The following is a 14,264-nucleotide window of genomic DNA, read 5'->3' as shown; positions in this document are numbered from 1 at the left end:
GACCTGTTGTCAATATTTACAATCATGCTAGTTTCCTGCTAATGATAGGATTTTAGATCTCCATTAGCCAATGAGGGTTATCATTCCCCTCCAGACCATACTCAGGACTTCCTCCATGATGCCCCAGCCCTGGAATGGGCATATTGGCAGCACCCTCCCCCTCTGATTTGCATAGCTCAGATCCCAGGCCAACAGTATTTCATTGTTTTCCACTCCACACTCAGGATTTCTCTACCATCTCCTCTGGTGCCTTTGTCTCCCTACCCCTTCACAGTTTCTTTTTATGTGCTGTCCTGTCCATTAGGATGTACGGTCCTTGAAGGGTAGCTTTCTCTCTACTTATTTTTATGTTCCCAAAGTTTAGTACAGTGTTTGGTATACAGTAGGTGTTTAATAAATGCTAGATGATTGATCCTGAGAGAGTCATCTGATCTTCTTTATTCATCTGGCATTGAAGAATTGCATATGTTCATTCTGGGTAACACTAAGACCACCGGGTCATCTTCTCTTTCTTTCTCCTTTCTCCTTTAAATGGGCTGCAATGAGTCACCAGTATGGTTACCAAAATCAAAACTTTCTTTTTAAAGACCATAATATGACAGGAGGTAACATGCTATTATCTGAATCTGAAGTAAAAAACCCAGGATTTGAACCCTGGTTCTGGCCCTTAGTGGGGGCATTGAATAGAACACCAGGGCCTGGAGTCAGGACAACCTAAGTTCAAATCCAACCTCAGGCACTTACTAGCTGTGTGACCTCAAGCAAATCACTTGTTTGCCTCAGTTTATTCATCTGTCAAATGAGCTGGAGAAGGAGATGCCAAGAAAACTCCAAAGGGTCAAGCACACCTGAAAAATCACTGAGCAACAACCACAACAAATCTTCCCCTTAATATTTGTGCAACCTTGGGCAAATCACCTAATCCCAGACACTGCTAGGTGACACAATGGATAGTGTGTTGAGCCTGAAGTCAAGTAGAGCTGAGGTCAACTCTGGCCTCAGACACTTACTAGCTATGTGACCCTGGTTAAGTCACTTAACCTCTGTCTGCCTCACTTTCCTCAACTGTAAAATAGGGATGATAATAGTATTTATCTCCTAGGATTGTTTTAGAGAGCAAAAAAAATAATATTTGTAAAGCGGATAACATAATGCCTGGCACATAGTAGGCAAGTAATACATTCTTGTCCCTTTCCCTACTCTGTGGCTCTCAGTGCACCTGCCTTTAAAATGAGAAGATTAGATTAGATGGCCTCTAAGGTTAAGTTGAGTGTCTAAAATCTGTAATCCTATGATTCATCAGTAAGAATCAACTGCTTTCTGTGTCAGAACTTCGGTTTAGTTGGTCAAACACTGGCAGATGTGGCAACCCCCATAACCTTACCCTGGTGATGCCCAGTGCACCAATATTCTCACTGTAGGAGGTAGTCCCATTTCCAGTCCCCCACGCTCCTGCTAGGAGGCAGCCAATTCCCTCAATACCAATACCCCGATTGATGGCATGTTTTGGAGGGGGTGGGGCTCCTACGAGCCGGGCACAGGCATGATAATCTCCCACTGATTCCACCATGGAGGAGATCACCCCAGCAATGATGCCAAACACTCCAGCCAAGCTGATGGTTGGAACTCCCCATTGCCCTAGGAATTAAATACAGACAAGCAATTAATTTAGGGGACATTAACCCCACATCAGACTCATCTCTCCATCTTCCCTCCACTTCCAGGCTCTGGAAAATCTGATTGTCTGGGGGAGGCATGTGTTTGTGAATCTAGGTTAAACCAATACAAAGTGAATATAAGATATGAGGACTTGGAGTAAGACATGTAGGTCTGAGGCCCAACAGACATCCGAGCTACACAATGGCATAATAATACCTGGGGCATAAGAATAAAATGAGATTATGGGCATTTCCTGGAAAAATTAAAAATCTTCCACAAACACTCTATTGGATAAGCAACCTTCAACTCAACAGGGCCTTTAGAATATGTCTTATCATAATCCTCCTAGTTATTGGAGGGGAAAGCAGCTGGCCAGTCATCAGAGCTCAGTAGTGACAGAAAGCACCAGAAGTCAGGCCCTTCTCGGGACAGCCTTGGGGTATTTAGGAACTGAGAAATAGCATCTGAGAAGTTCTTACCTGGGATTGTCCTTCCTGTCATAAACTATAAATCCCTGACCAGATCTCTTAGCAGTTAGGAACTCTCCTTCACAAACTCAACAAGGACCCAGGGCTATGGCAGAATTGACCCAATTGACCTTATTTCTTCAGAACTGGCCAAATCAAGGAGTTAAGAGTCCTAGTTCTAAGCAGTGCTACTCCATTTTTACCTCCCAGGGGTACAGAGGGAACTGAGATATAGAGAGGATTATCTTTCCTTCTTCCCTTCCCATTTAGTCTCTTACACCCCCAAGGTTTGTCTGATTCTGAGTAAGTAAGGTAAGTATAGACTCAACAGTGGGGTATGCCTGGAGCCTTGAACTGAAATCCTGTGAGTCCCAGTCTAAGGAATTGCTACCTTGGAGACAACAGTTACTCACAAAGGACTCGGTTTCCAAAGAAATCCAGTGTCAAATTCACTCTAAAGGGAATCTGGACTCTGGTTTGGTCTGGAGTCTTTTAGGACTCACTGGGCCTTCTCAGAATTCTCAGGAAGAGCCCTTACTCCACTCCCCCCTACCACACCTACCTCTGGTATGTGCCTACCCTCATATTCCACCCTGTCCCCTTATTGTCCCATCTGGCCTCATATTTCTAAGGCCAGATGATATCAAAATGGCATTTGGGGACACAGTGACATCCAGCCAGACACTGCCCTGGGGAGTCACTGGCTCTTGGGGAAGTGGGGGAAGGCCAGGAAGGCCCATTCCATTACCCCAGGACATTGTCCTTCAATGCTGTTTCTCCTCACACCTGAGGATTTCCACTCGGCAGGAACAGGAGCAACTGCCCATACCTGGATAAGGGATGCGGAACCAAGGGGCCTGGGACAGAACGTCGCCTTTGGTGTCTGTACGGGCCAAATACCCGTATGCTGAAGAGGCCGAGGGGAAGACGTTGGTGACAGTAAGCACATAGCAGATGATCCAAGAAATGGAAAGAGCCAACAGCACCTGCCCAGAGAGAAGCAGCTTGATCATGCTGTTACACACTCCCCTCATCCTAGCCCTGAGCTGCCTGCCTCCCAGAAAGGGAGAAAGTAGGGGCTAACCAACTACACTGGAGCCTGAAGTGATTCTGCACTAGTGGGAATCTGTCATTGTGCAAAGAAGAATATAAAAGACAAAGAACAGAAATAGAATAGAGATTGGCTAGAGACAAAATCCGTAGAAGGGAGAGGCAGTGATAGAAAGGAGAAAGGACAACAGACTAGGAGGAAGAAGTCTTGGGCCCTAGCCTGGAGCTTTGCCCCCTTCTTAGCTATGTGACCTTGAACACCTCACCTAATTCTGAAGCCTTGGTTTCCTCTGGCACTCTGGTGAAACCTACAGACCCCATCCCAGAATGACGTCTTTAGGTGCATAAAATAAAACACATTGAATTACAAAGGAGCCCATTTTGACATATATCAAAATATTTTTAAAAACAAATTTTTGCAGTCCAGGCCAAAAAGCTGTGGCCTAGATAGATTGCTTCTGGAATTCCTTCCAACTTTCAAATTCCATGGCTCTGTGATTAAGAGGAGCCAGAGAAAAAAGCTGAGAGTGAACTCCCAAGAGCCTTTTCTTAAGGGGGAGAAAAGAGTTGCTAAAACGATCAGGAGCTTAAGAGGAAATTAAGCAGAACCAAGAAAATACTAAAATGTCTGCAGCTGCATAGAATAAAAAGAATAATAAAAGGATGTTGAAAGCTATGTAACTATAATGGCCAAGCTTGGGCCCTAAGGAAAGATAAAGAGCCGCATTTTTCCACTTTCCTTGAGAAGGTAAGGGATTATTGATATGAGATGTTGGTTTAGGTTTGCAGTGTTAGTTTAGATTTCAGTGGTGGTGTTGTTCAGTTGTGTGCAACACTTTATGACCCCAATGAAGGTTTTCTCAGCAAAGATACTAGAGAAGTTTGCCATTTCCTTCTCCAGCTCATTTTACAGATGAGAAAACTGAGGCAAACAGGGTTAAGTGACTTGCCCAGGGTCACCCAGCTAGTAAGTGTCTGAGGCTGCATTTGAACTTAGGTCTCCCTGACTCCATGCCCAGTGCTCTATCTACTGCACTACCTAGCTTCTCTTTAGATTAACTGGGTTCTTTTTTCTTCCTTGTTCTAGGGGAAGGTTCACTGTTGATAATGTTTAATATAAAATTTTGGAATAATCTCTTTGTTCTCTCTGAAGCAAACTCAGAGGGTGCCTCTTCCTATATCAATAAAGCCAGCCAAGGCTGACTCTACATTCCTTAGGAGACCTTTAACCTAGGACACTATCTTGAATAATGGGACTTTCCCTTATATCTTATTATCTGTAGACACATACTATGTTATGGCATATTAATGGTAAAGAAAATATAGACATCTTAGGTCATAATTTCTATTGAACTTTGTTTACCCTTTCCTATGTCAGTTATCTGTTTAGGGCGGGAAGCCTGCCACTCACTAGTGGTGGGATTTCCTTACTTGTCACCGAGACATATGTTCACCCAGCCTGGAATCGCAAGGCCTGACCAACATTACTTTGTTAATTGTCTTGTCTTACTAAATTTATGATTTGTTCAAGTAGGAGAGTTCCTTTCTCACAGCAAAATGTATATCAGCCAGAAGATTTCTGCACTGGGTAGCCAGAACATTTCTGGCTCCATAATGCATTATGTTACTGTTGTCTTTAATAGGGAATTGATCAATTAATTAATTAAATCATAAAATGTATGCATTTAGCCTGTTGCCTTTTCTTTAACCAAGTTTTCAGGTCAACACTGTGTAGGAAAAGGGATGGAGCATAATTGGCAATGACAAGGACATCAGAACATAAAATACCAACAATTTTTTTTTTAAGAACTCAAAAATATGGCTTACTGGGAAGATCTGGAAAAGGTAGAGCTTAGAAACATGGCATTTCTTGACTTGCCCATAAACTGGTACTGGCACAGGGATGTTTTTCAGGTATTGAGAAAACAGTACGATGAAGAAAATGGTCCTGAAATAGAAAGAAATAAACTTAGGCTCCTGTTGTTTATCATGAACAGATTTCAGATCTTCCTAAGGATGTCCACTCTTGCAGCTGCTTCCTTTCCTCTTTCACTATAACCCCCTCGTTCTTCCCATCTAGACTATTGGTTTAACCTCCTAAGTGATTTCTGTCCTTTCCAATTTATCCCTAATACTACTGCCTGAGTAATCTTCCTCAAGCATTGCCCTGACCATGTCATTCCTCTACTCAAAAACCTTCACTGGCTCCCCATTATCTACCAAATAAAACAAAAAGTGCTGACCCTGGTAGCTAACTAGGCCCCCTATAGTCTGGCTCCAAGTGCCCTTTTCACTTCAATTTCACACTGCTTTAATTCCTATGGAGAGGTGGCCTCAGAGCCAGGAAAATCTGGGGTCAAATTCTGCCTACTGGCTTTGTGACCCTAGATAAGTCACTTAACCTCTCAATTGCTCTCAAAGCTCTCAGCAATTCTTTAAGACTGTAAATTGTAGAGAAGGTGCCAACCTTCACTGGTGGAAGGAATGACCTTTGGCAGGATTTCCATACACCAGAGAAATCATAGGTTCAGTGCCTGTTTCTGACTTCAGGTCCTCTACACCCTGCTCAAATCGACTATTCTTCATCCCCAGTTCTCTCTCATTTTTGTGCTATTTGTCAGAGCTGGAATACATTCTTATCTTGCTCATCTCCATATGCTAAAACTCCTCCTTTCATTCATGGCCCAACTCAGGGACCCTCTCCTCAATGAAACCCTCTCAGCAGTAGATGTGGAGTCAGAAAACCTGGATTCTAATTCCAATTCTCCTATTTCCTACCTATGTGACTCTTCTAGGACTCAGTTTCCTTTTATGTAAAATGAGAGGGTTAGATCCTCAAGGACCCTTAAGTTCCCACCCAGCCCTAATCTGAAAATCCTGTGAAGAGTAATATTAATAAATCATCTAACATTGATCAAGCACTTGCTGGAGGAGGAAAGAAAATGAAAAAAAATTTTCTGCACTCTAAATTCTAATTGGGGAGACAACATATGCATTAGCCTGTACATAGAAGATATGTGCAGAATTGATTGAAGACAGTTGCAGAGGGGAAGGCACTGGTAGTTAAATGAATGGATAAGACTTTGAGAAAGGAAGCCAGGGATTAAAAGAGCAAAGGTTAGGAGGGAGAACACTTCAGGCATAGGGAAAATGAGTGCAAAGGCAGGGAGGTGGGAGATTTAGCCCCTTGTGTGCAACTGCAATTAGGCCAATACAGCAGAACCACAGAGGACATTGAGAGTAGTCATGTACCAAGAAAACATGAAAGAGAAGCAAGGGAGACATTGCAAAGAATTTTAAATGCCATATTGGAAGATTATATTTGATATTAGAGTTACAATTACAGTTATAATTGATACTGGAGAAACACTGAAGTTTATTGAGTAGGAAAGGGGTAATAAGGTCAGACTACACTTTAGGAAAATCTCTTTGGCAGCTGTGTGGAAATAAGGAGGTTTTGTTTCTTCGATTCTATTTCTCTCTAAAGCACACAGCAGATACCTAGTAAGTGCATGTAGGTGCTTTGGTGGATTGGGGAGAGACTTGAGGCAGCAAGTCCAATTAGCAGTCCAGGAATGAGGTGATGAGGATGTGTGCTAAGGTTATAGTTGTACAAAAGAGACTTTGTGATGGTAGAAATGACAAGATCTGACAATACCTGGATTTGTGGGCTAAGCAAGAGTGAGGAGCTGAGGATGATCCTGCTGTTCTGAGCCTGGGTGACAGGGAAGGATAGTGGGGCCATTGACAAAAACAGATAAATATGGAAGATGGGGCAATGGGATGTGTGTAGGGGTAAGGGTAGGGAATAATGAATTCTGTTTTAGAGATATTGAGTCTGACATGCCTATGGTATACTCACCTTTTTTTTTGGTGAGGCAATTGAGGTTAAATGACTTTCCCAGGGTCATACAGCTAGCAAGTGTCAAGTGTCTGAGGCCAGATTTGAACTCAGATCCTCTTCATTCCAGGACCAGTGCTCTATCCACTGTACCACCCAGCTGGCCCTTGGAATACCCACTTTTAAATGTCTAATGGCAGTTGATAATTTGGGACTAGACCTCAGAAGAGAAACTAGGGCTAAATATATAAATCTAGGAATCATTTGCTTAGAAATAGCAATTTAACTTATTGGAATGGATGAGATCACTAAGGGAGAGACCACTGAGAGAAAAGAGGGCCCAGGACAGAGCTTTGGAGTATATCCATAGCTAGTAGGCATGGCATGGATACAGATCAACTAAGGAGATCAGCAATCAACTATCACAAAAACCCAGGGGAGAGAGTACACAGGAGGAAAAGATGTTCAACAGTGTCTAATGCTAGGGAGGTCAGGGAGGATGCAGATTGAGAAAATGCTATTAGATTTGGCAGTAAAGAGATCTCTGCTAACTCTGAAGAGCAGTTTCTATTGCATGAGAAACTGAGAAGCCAAGAGGTTTAGAAGAGAATGAGAGGACAGGAAGGGGATGGACCAAGTACAGATGACTTTTTCATGAAGTTTAGCTGAGAAGGATAGAAGATATACAGGATGGGGGTGGTAGAATCAATTGAGAGGTTTGGGGTTTTTTAAAGATGAAGGAGAATTGGACTTGTTCACAGGCAGCAGGGAAGAAACTAGCAAACAGTGAGGGCTGGAAAATTAGAAGATAAAGATGATGGTGGGGACAAAATGCTATAGAAGAGGGAAATAAGTGCATACAGGGCATATGCATATACACACACAGAGAGAGAGAGAGAGAGAGAGAGAGAGAGAGAGAGAGAGAGAGAGAGAGAGAGAGAGAGAGAGAGAGAGAGAGACTGGCCTTCACAAATAGAAGGGCCATCTCTTCATCAGAGACTGGAGTGAAGAAGGAGATAATGGGGGATGTACGTTACTAACAGTAGTTAGCTCTATTGGTCATAACCGGGTGCTAATGAGACCAAGGTCAATGAACCTGCTGTCCATAATGGTTATTGCTTGCCATGAGCTGTACCCCTACCTCTGACCAGATGTTCTATGAGTGAAGACCTCTGTGACAAGAGAGATATGAGAGAGTATGTGGTCATGGCCTCTTCAATGTCTTCTCCACTAATGGCAAAGTCACTCAGGATATGTGTTCCTGGCTACAGGTAAGCAGTGTCAACCTGGCTCCTGAAGGACAACGTGGCTATTATTCTCCTTGGCGTATATGTCAGAATCGAGGCTATTTAAAGCACTCCCATGGGAAGAGAGATTAAACATAATCTACTTCGCCCCAGAGGGTGGAACTAAAAGCAAAGGGGAAGAAGTTGCAAAGACCAATTTAGGATTGACCTAAAGGAAAGTTTTCTAACGATTAGTATTGTACAAAAGTGGAAATGGGCTGCCTTGGGAGGGAGTGGACTTCCCTCCCTGCCCCTCTTCATTCATGATCTTCAAGCAAAGTCCAGGGAGCCTTATCAGGTATGCTGCAGAGAGGGGATTCTTTTTCAGGTATAAGTTGAACTAGATTGACCACTACATTCCTTTCCAACTTTGAAATTCCATCCATTTTTAGTGTAAGGCAGAGCATTAATGAACTACAGTGACTACTGACCACAAGGTGATTTTTTCAGTAGATGGGATTCCAAACTCATCCCCAAAGGAGCTGGTTTCTCCATGGAACACTTACATGGCAGAAATGCCCCAGTGGATCCCAGCATCACTCCCTGCAGAGTCAAAGAGTGGCAAGGCCACAAGAGAGATGGTTGGGGCAATGGTCAGGGGGCCAATGAAGCGCATCAGGAAGCCAATGAGGCCAGAGAATCCCACAATGATCTGGACACAGGAAGCCACCATGATGGCACCTTGTAACTGAAAGAGAAGAGCTATACTTTTATATTTCTTGAACCAATGTCAAGACTGAATGTTTTAGAACCCCAATCCCCACTACAAACTCCACTTCTTAAGCCAATAAATCAACAATATCTAGATCTTGGAAGTCTTGGGATTTAGGTGGTACAATGCTGAAATTTAAAGAACTAGTGGAAGGACACCACCAGGAAGAGACAATGTAGCTTAATTTAAATGAATATGAGCAACTCTGCTGAGTCCAGATACGTAAAAGGTGGACATGAGAAGACAGAATTTCTTGATCTGGTGGAGGGTAGGTGCATGGCCATCTTTCATTGGTGGTGCAGTTTGTCTACTTGATTATAATGAACAAGTCTAGTTACACGATCTCTGAGCAGTCAGGATTCTAACTTCTTAGAGAGACACCATGATACCTAAGCAACGGCAAAGTTCAATGTGGTTCAATGGAGGGGAGGTCTAGTATAGTCAATAGAACAACTGGATTTGGAGGCTGCAGCTTCTGGGTTCAAATCTTACCTCTGACATTTTCTTAATACTTCGTTTAATTAATACCTGTACACCTGGCTTTTCTCATTTGCAAAATACAGTTGTTGTAATGCTATCTCTACCACCTACCTCGTAGGACTGTTTTATAAATTTTGTGTATAGCACTTTGCAAACTTTAAAATGTGATATGTGTCAGCTATTAGGACTATCATTCAATCCAATTCAACCAAAAAATTGCTAAGTACCTACTATGGGCAAGACACTGTGCTAAGTTTTTACCTTTCCCTGGCCCAGTTAAAGAGTCAAAGGGAAGGAACTTACACCATTATCAACTTCAGAAACTACTACTACTTGAAGGTACACAATGTGCCTTGTTTCTGTAGCAGACATATACATAGGGGCTAAATCTGCAATTTCATTGGTATGGGGAACTCTTCAATGAAGAAACGCCCTCTTTCAGTGCAGGAAGGTACCATCTCTGCAGTTTATAGTCTTAGAATATTGTCTAGAGCTCTTGGAGGTTAAATCACTTACCTAGGAGGTCACACAGTAAATATGTCATGGGGAAGACTTGAACACAGATCCTCCTGATTTCTAGTCCAACTCTCTATCTACTCTTCCACAGTGCCTCTCATTAGACATATACCCATCTCAGTTACAGATATACAAAAGCCATCAGCCTAAATACAGCTGCTCTCCAAAAGTCCCTGGCAGTATTTGGGCCCTCATAAGGTGAATGGTTAGCATTTTTTGGAATAGTCAGCAAAAAGAGATTTGCAAAATTTTACTTAAGAACCTGGAATTTAAAATACTCCACCAAACATAGTCTCTATCCTATACGACCTAATGACTTACAGGAACCCAGGCATCCAGACTGCAGATAAGGGAAGGCAATCAGGAAGCAACCAGAGAAGCAAGTTTCTCCTTTCCATGCCATCAGAGTAGGAGTCTACCACTGTTACAAGTAACTCTGTTACAAGTTAGGATCAGTCCATGTTCCTACAAACCTAAATCCTAGGCCCAAACCAAGTCCAATTCTCAATCCCAACCTACTCTTGTGTTAGAGAATATAGCAGAACACAAACTACTGAGGATAAAACTGTAAAAGAAAATTTCTCCATATTCACATCTCAGTCTAGCCACCAATACCAGATCAGATTCAGTCATGGGCTCTGGTCCAGCCTTAGATCAGCCATCTGACTTTCAGATATGCTGGAGGAAGCCCATTAAACTGACTAATTGTTCATCAGAGAAAGTCTTCAGAAGATTAAAAGTTTGTTGGAAGGAGGAAAGAGCAAATGGGTTTTCTCTTGCCCATCCCCCCACCTTTTATTTTTGCTCATAGTTAATGGCTTACAAATAGATACACCTATCTATGCATTGCCAAATTTTTACATGCAGGCCTCAGTGTCACATATGCCCACTTTAACTCTAGATGTGGCCATACAGCTTCAAGCTGATATTTCTCTACAAAATCCCAATTTTCACACCTGTTTCTACTTATCTCTCTGGATTGGCTAGAAGAATACCTGAGAGCAAGTATGCCATAATTTTCAACTACTTAGATGAAAAGTATAAAAGTTTTCAAAGTATTTTGTATGACATTTGACTTTGATGGTATCTCTGGCAGTCCCTTCCTCATTCTCATTTTTAGCACTTCCATCACCAACAGCACCAATAATCCCCATGACCAACTCTCAGTATTTTCTCTTCAGAATTACCTCTCGGATCCTCTTCTGCCATTCCTCAATGAATTCTGGAGAGCTGACATTCACCTGTGTGGCATTGAGAGTCCACTCAGGGCATTTCCAGGCAGGCAGAGAGAGCATGGCCAAGGATGGGGCCACAAAGGCAAAGGTCCCACCCTGGAGAATAGGCAACCTGGAACAGAAGGATAACAATGGGGTTATTTAACTACATTTTCTAATTTAGCTAGGAAGGAACATCATCTGTGGCTGGCATGAAGATTAGTTTGAGGATTGGTTTTAGTATTATCGTTCAACCCAATTCAACTAAAAAATTGTTACTTACCTACTATGTGAAAGACACCTTGCTAAGTTTTTACATTTTCCTGTAATTCTCTTTTTCAAAACACTCTAGCCTGGTCCCTTTGATCCCAATGCTCAAGCCCAGTTAGTGGGGAAAAAAACAAAACACTGTACTCACAGATTTGAGTTCAGGTAGCAGAATCACAGACTTGGAAGGAACTCAAAAAGTATCTAGTCCAACTTGTGAAAGAACAGAAATCCCCTTAACAACATTCCAACAAACATTCATATAATCTCCATTGAGGATTTCTAGTGCTTGAAAAACCTACTCTCCAACTCTGTCCTTTTGTGTTTTGGACAATTGCATTTATTAGAAAGTTTTTCCTTCTACTTACTCAAAATCTGTGTCCCTGAACTTCTACCCATTGCTTCTGGAGTTCTGAGTTTGCCATTTATTAGCAGAATGACCTTGGACAAGGCATTTAATTCTTTTTCATTTTTAATTAATTTCTGGGCCTTGATTTCCTTACTTTTAAGTAGGGATAATTACAGTTACATTAGCTACCTTCAAAGCTGTTGTTGTCTAGATCAAATGAGATAATGGATAATAATAAACCTGTAATTGTAAGGAGATAACAACCTGAACCTAGAAAGTAATTGGAACACTAATAACAAAAGAGAACAAAGGTTACCAACTCTACCCTGTCCTACGGAGTTGCTAAATGCCACCTCAAGACTTGTTAAAACTTCTGCCAGGGTCATGATGGAGTTGAAAAGCATTTTCTCATCCTGATGTAAATATCAAAGTAGCATGGGGCAATTCCTAAAGAAAGGTGTGGAGTGAGGAGGGGGTCGTTGGGGGAAAAAAGATCTTGAGAAATTGCTTTTTCTGTGCTTGTCACAGCTGGCTATGGGTCTGACTAACAAAAGAGCTGAAAAGAAGTTTGAAAATGATAATACTCTCTTTGAGGAAGAAGCTTCAGCAGCTAAACATAGCTCTAGCACATGACAATAACAGCTCAGTGGAGAAAAGGAAGTGGAAACACATGGGAATAGCAGCTACAGAGTGGAACAAATCAATAATGAGCTATGAATCTGAGAGGCAGTTTAGCTGAGATACAACACTAGTAATATGAGTTCAGAGAAGGAGAGGAAGAAAAGGAAGGGAACACCCAATTATTTAGTACCACATGCTGAGTTCAGCAGGGTGCTTACAGTTGCATTAATGATCTATTTGCATTTGTATTCCAAGGAGTATCATCACTTTTTAGAGTTGGCAGGTGGTGCAGTGGATAGAGAACTGGGCATGCAGTCAAGAATACCTAAATTCAAATTCAAGCTCAGATAAAATGAGGAAAATGATAGCACCTACTTACAGGCTTGTTATGAGGATGAAATGAGATAATATTTATATTATATATGTTATATTATATATGGTTGGTTGGTTGTTGTCTTTCATTCTAGAAGAGGACCAAAATGACATCACCATGATAAAGTGAAGTTTCAGCGTGTCCAACTGTGGCTGATCAGACCAATAGCTTGGAATGCTCTATCACAGATTGGGCACAGATAGTCTGTATGAATATTTGGGGTAGTTACTCCAAATTTGTGCATCCTATGTCTCCTTTGTGCCATCTCAATTCTGCTTTGCTCATTCAGCACAGCACCTTTTCTGATGTGGGCACGACATGATGAGGGGTCCTGTGCCAGTGTCTCCCATGTTGCACAATCAGATTCAAAGTTCTTGAGAGAGACCTTAAGAGTTTCCTTGTATTGCTTCTTCTGATCTCCACGTGATCGCTTGCCCCAGGTGAGTTCTCCATAAAACAGTCTTTTTGGCAACTGTACATTTTGCATTTGAACAACGTGGCCAGTCCATCGAAGTTGCACTGTCTGAAGCATAGTTTGAATGCTTGGCAGTTGAGCTCAAGCAAGGACATCAGTGTCTGGTACCTTATCCTGACAGAAGATCCTCAGAATCTTCCTAATACCAGTTCAAATGGAAGTTTCCTGGCATGGTGCTAGTAGACTGTCCATGTTTCACAGGCATACAACAATAAAGTCAGCACAACTGCTCTGTAGACCTTCAGTTTGGTAGTTAGTCTAATACCTCTTTTCTCCCAAACTTTTCTTCAGAGCCTCCCAAAAACTGATCTAGCTCTGGCAATGAGTGAGTTAACCTCATTGTCAATGTGTACATCCCTGGAAAGTCCACTACCAAGGTAAGTGAACTTGGCCACAGCATTCAAAACTTCTCCATTTGTTGGTGTGGTGGTGGCTGATGAAGCACCTGTGTTTCCTTGGTGTTAATTATTAGGCCAAAATTAGCACAGGCAGCAGAGAATTGATCCATATTTTATTGCATCTCAGCTTCAGAGGCTGCATTGAACATACAATCATCTGCAAACAGAAAACCATGCACCAGCACTCCCTTCACTTTGGTCTTGGCTTGTAGCCTTTTCACATTGAAGAACTTACCATCAGTATGGTAGTTAACCTAGATGCTGTGTTCATCCTCATTGAAAGTATTTGACAACATGGCTGAAAACATCATGCTAAAAAGCATGGGAGCAAGCACACAGCCCTGTTTTACTCCACTGGTGACTGGGAAGGCACAAGAGCATTGTCCACTAACCAGAATCCAGGCAAACATGCCATCATGAATTTGATGTACAATACTGATGAACTTCTCTGGGCACCCAAATTTTGAAATAATTTTCCATAAGCCCTCATGACTAACAGTGTCAAAAGCCTTGATCAGATCCACAAATAGTGTGTTTCAACCTCTGTTCTGGTCCT

General features: G+C 42.1%; 1 protein-coding gene across 2 annotated transcripts in view; it reads right to left on the bottom strand.

Annotated features, from left to right (window-relative positions):
* CNOT4 (CCR4-NOT transcription complex subunit 4) overlaps window positions 1-14,264 on the bottom strand; it is a 293,416-nt gene that overhangs the window by 4,699 nt on the left and 274,453 nt on the right. For both annotated transcript variants that reach the window (XM_072652639.1, XM_072652638.1), the window contains exons 5-9: window positions 11,199-11,358; window positions 8,810-8,991; window positions 5,004-5,124; window positions 2,956-3,112; window positions 1,385-1,638 (exon numbers count right to left, since the gene is read on the bottom strand). In XM_072652639.1, coding sequence (XP_072508740.1) covers window positions 1,385-1,638; window positions 2,956-3,112; window positions 5,004-5,124; window positions 8,810-8,991; window positions 11,199-11,358 — 874 coding nt within the window. The remainder of the gene's footprint in view (window positions 1-1,384; window positions 1,639-2,955; window positions 3,113-5,003; window positions 5,125-8,809; window positions 8,992-11,198; window positions 11,359-14,264) is intronic.

The sequence above is a fragment of the Notamacropus eugenii genome, chromosome 3 (assembly GCF_028372415.1).
Source record: "Notamacropus eugenii isolate mMacEug1 chromosome 3, mMacEug1.pri_v2, whole genome shotgun sequence".
NCBI classification, from domain to species: Eukaryota; Metazoa; Chordata; class Mammalia; order Diprotodontia; family Macropodidae; genus Notamacropus; species Notamacropus eugenii.
This window is presented reverse-complemented; position numbering and strand designations above follow the sequence as displayed.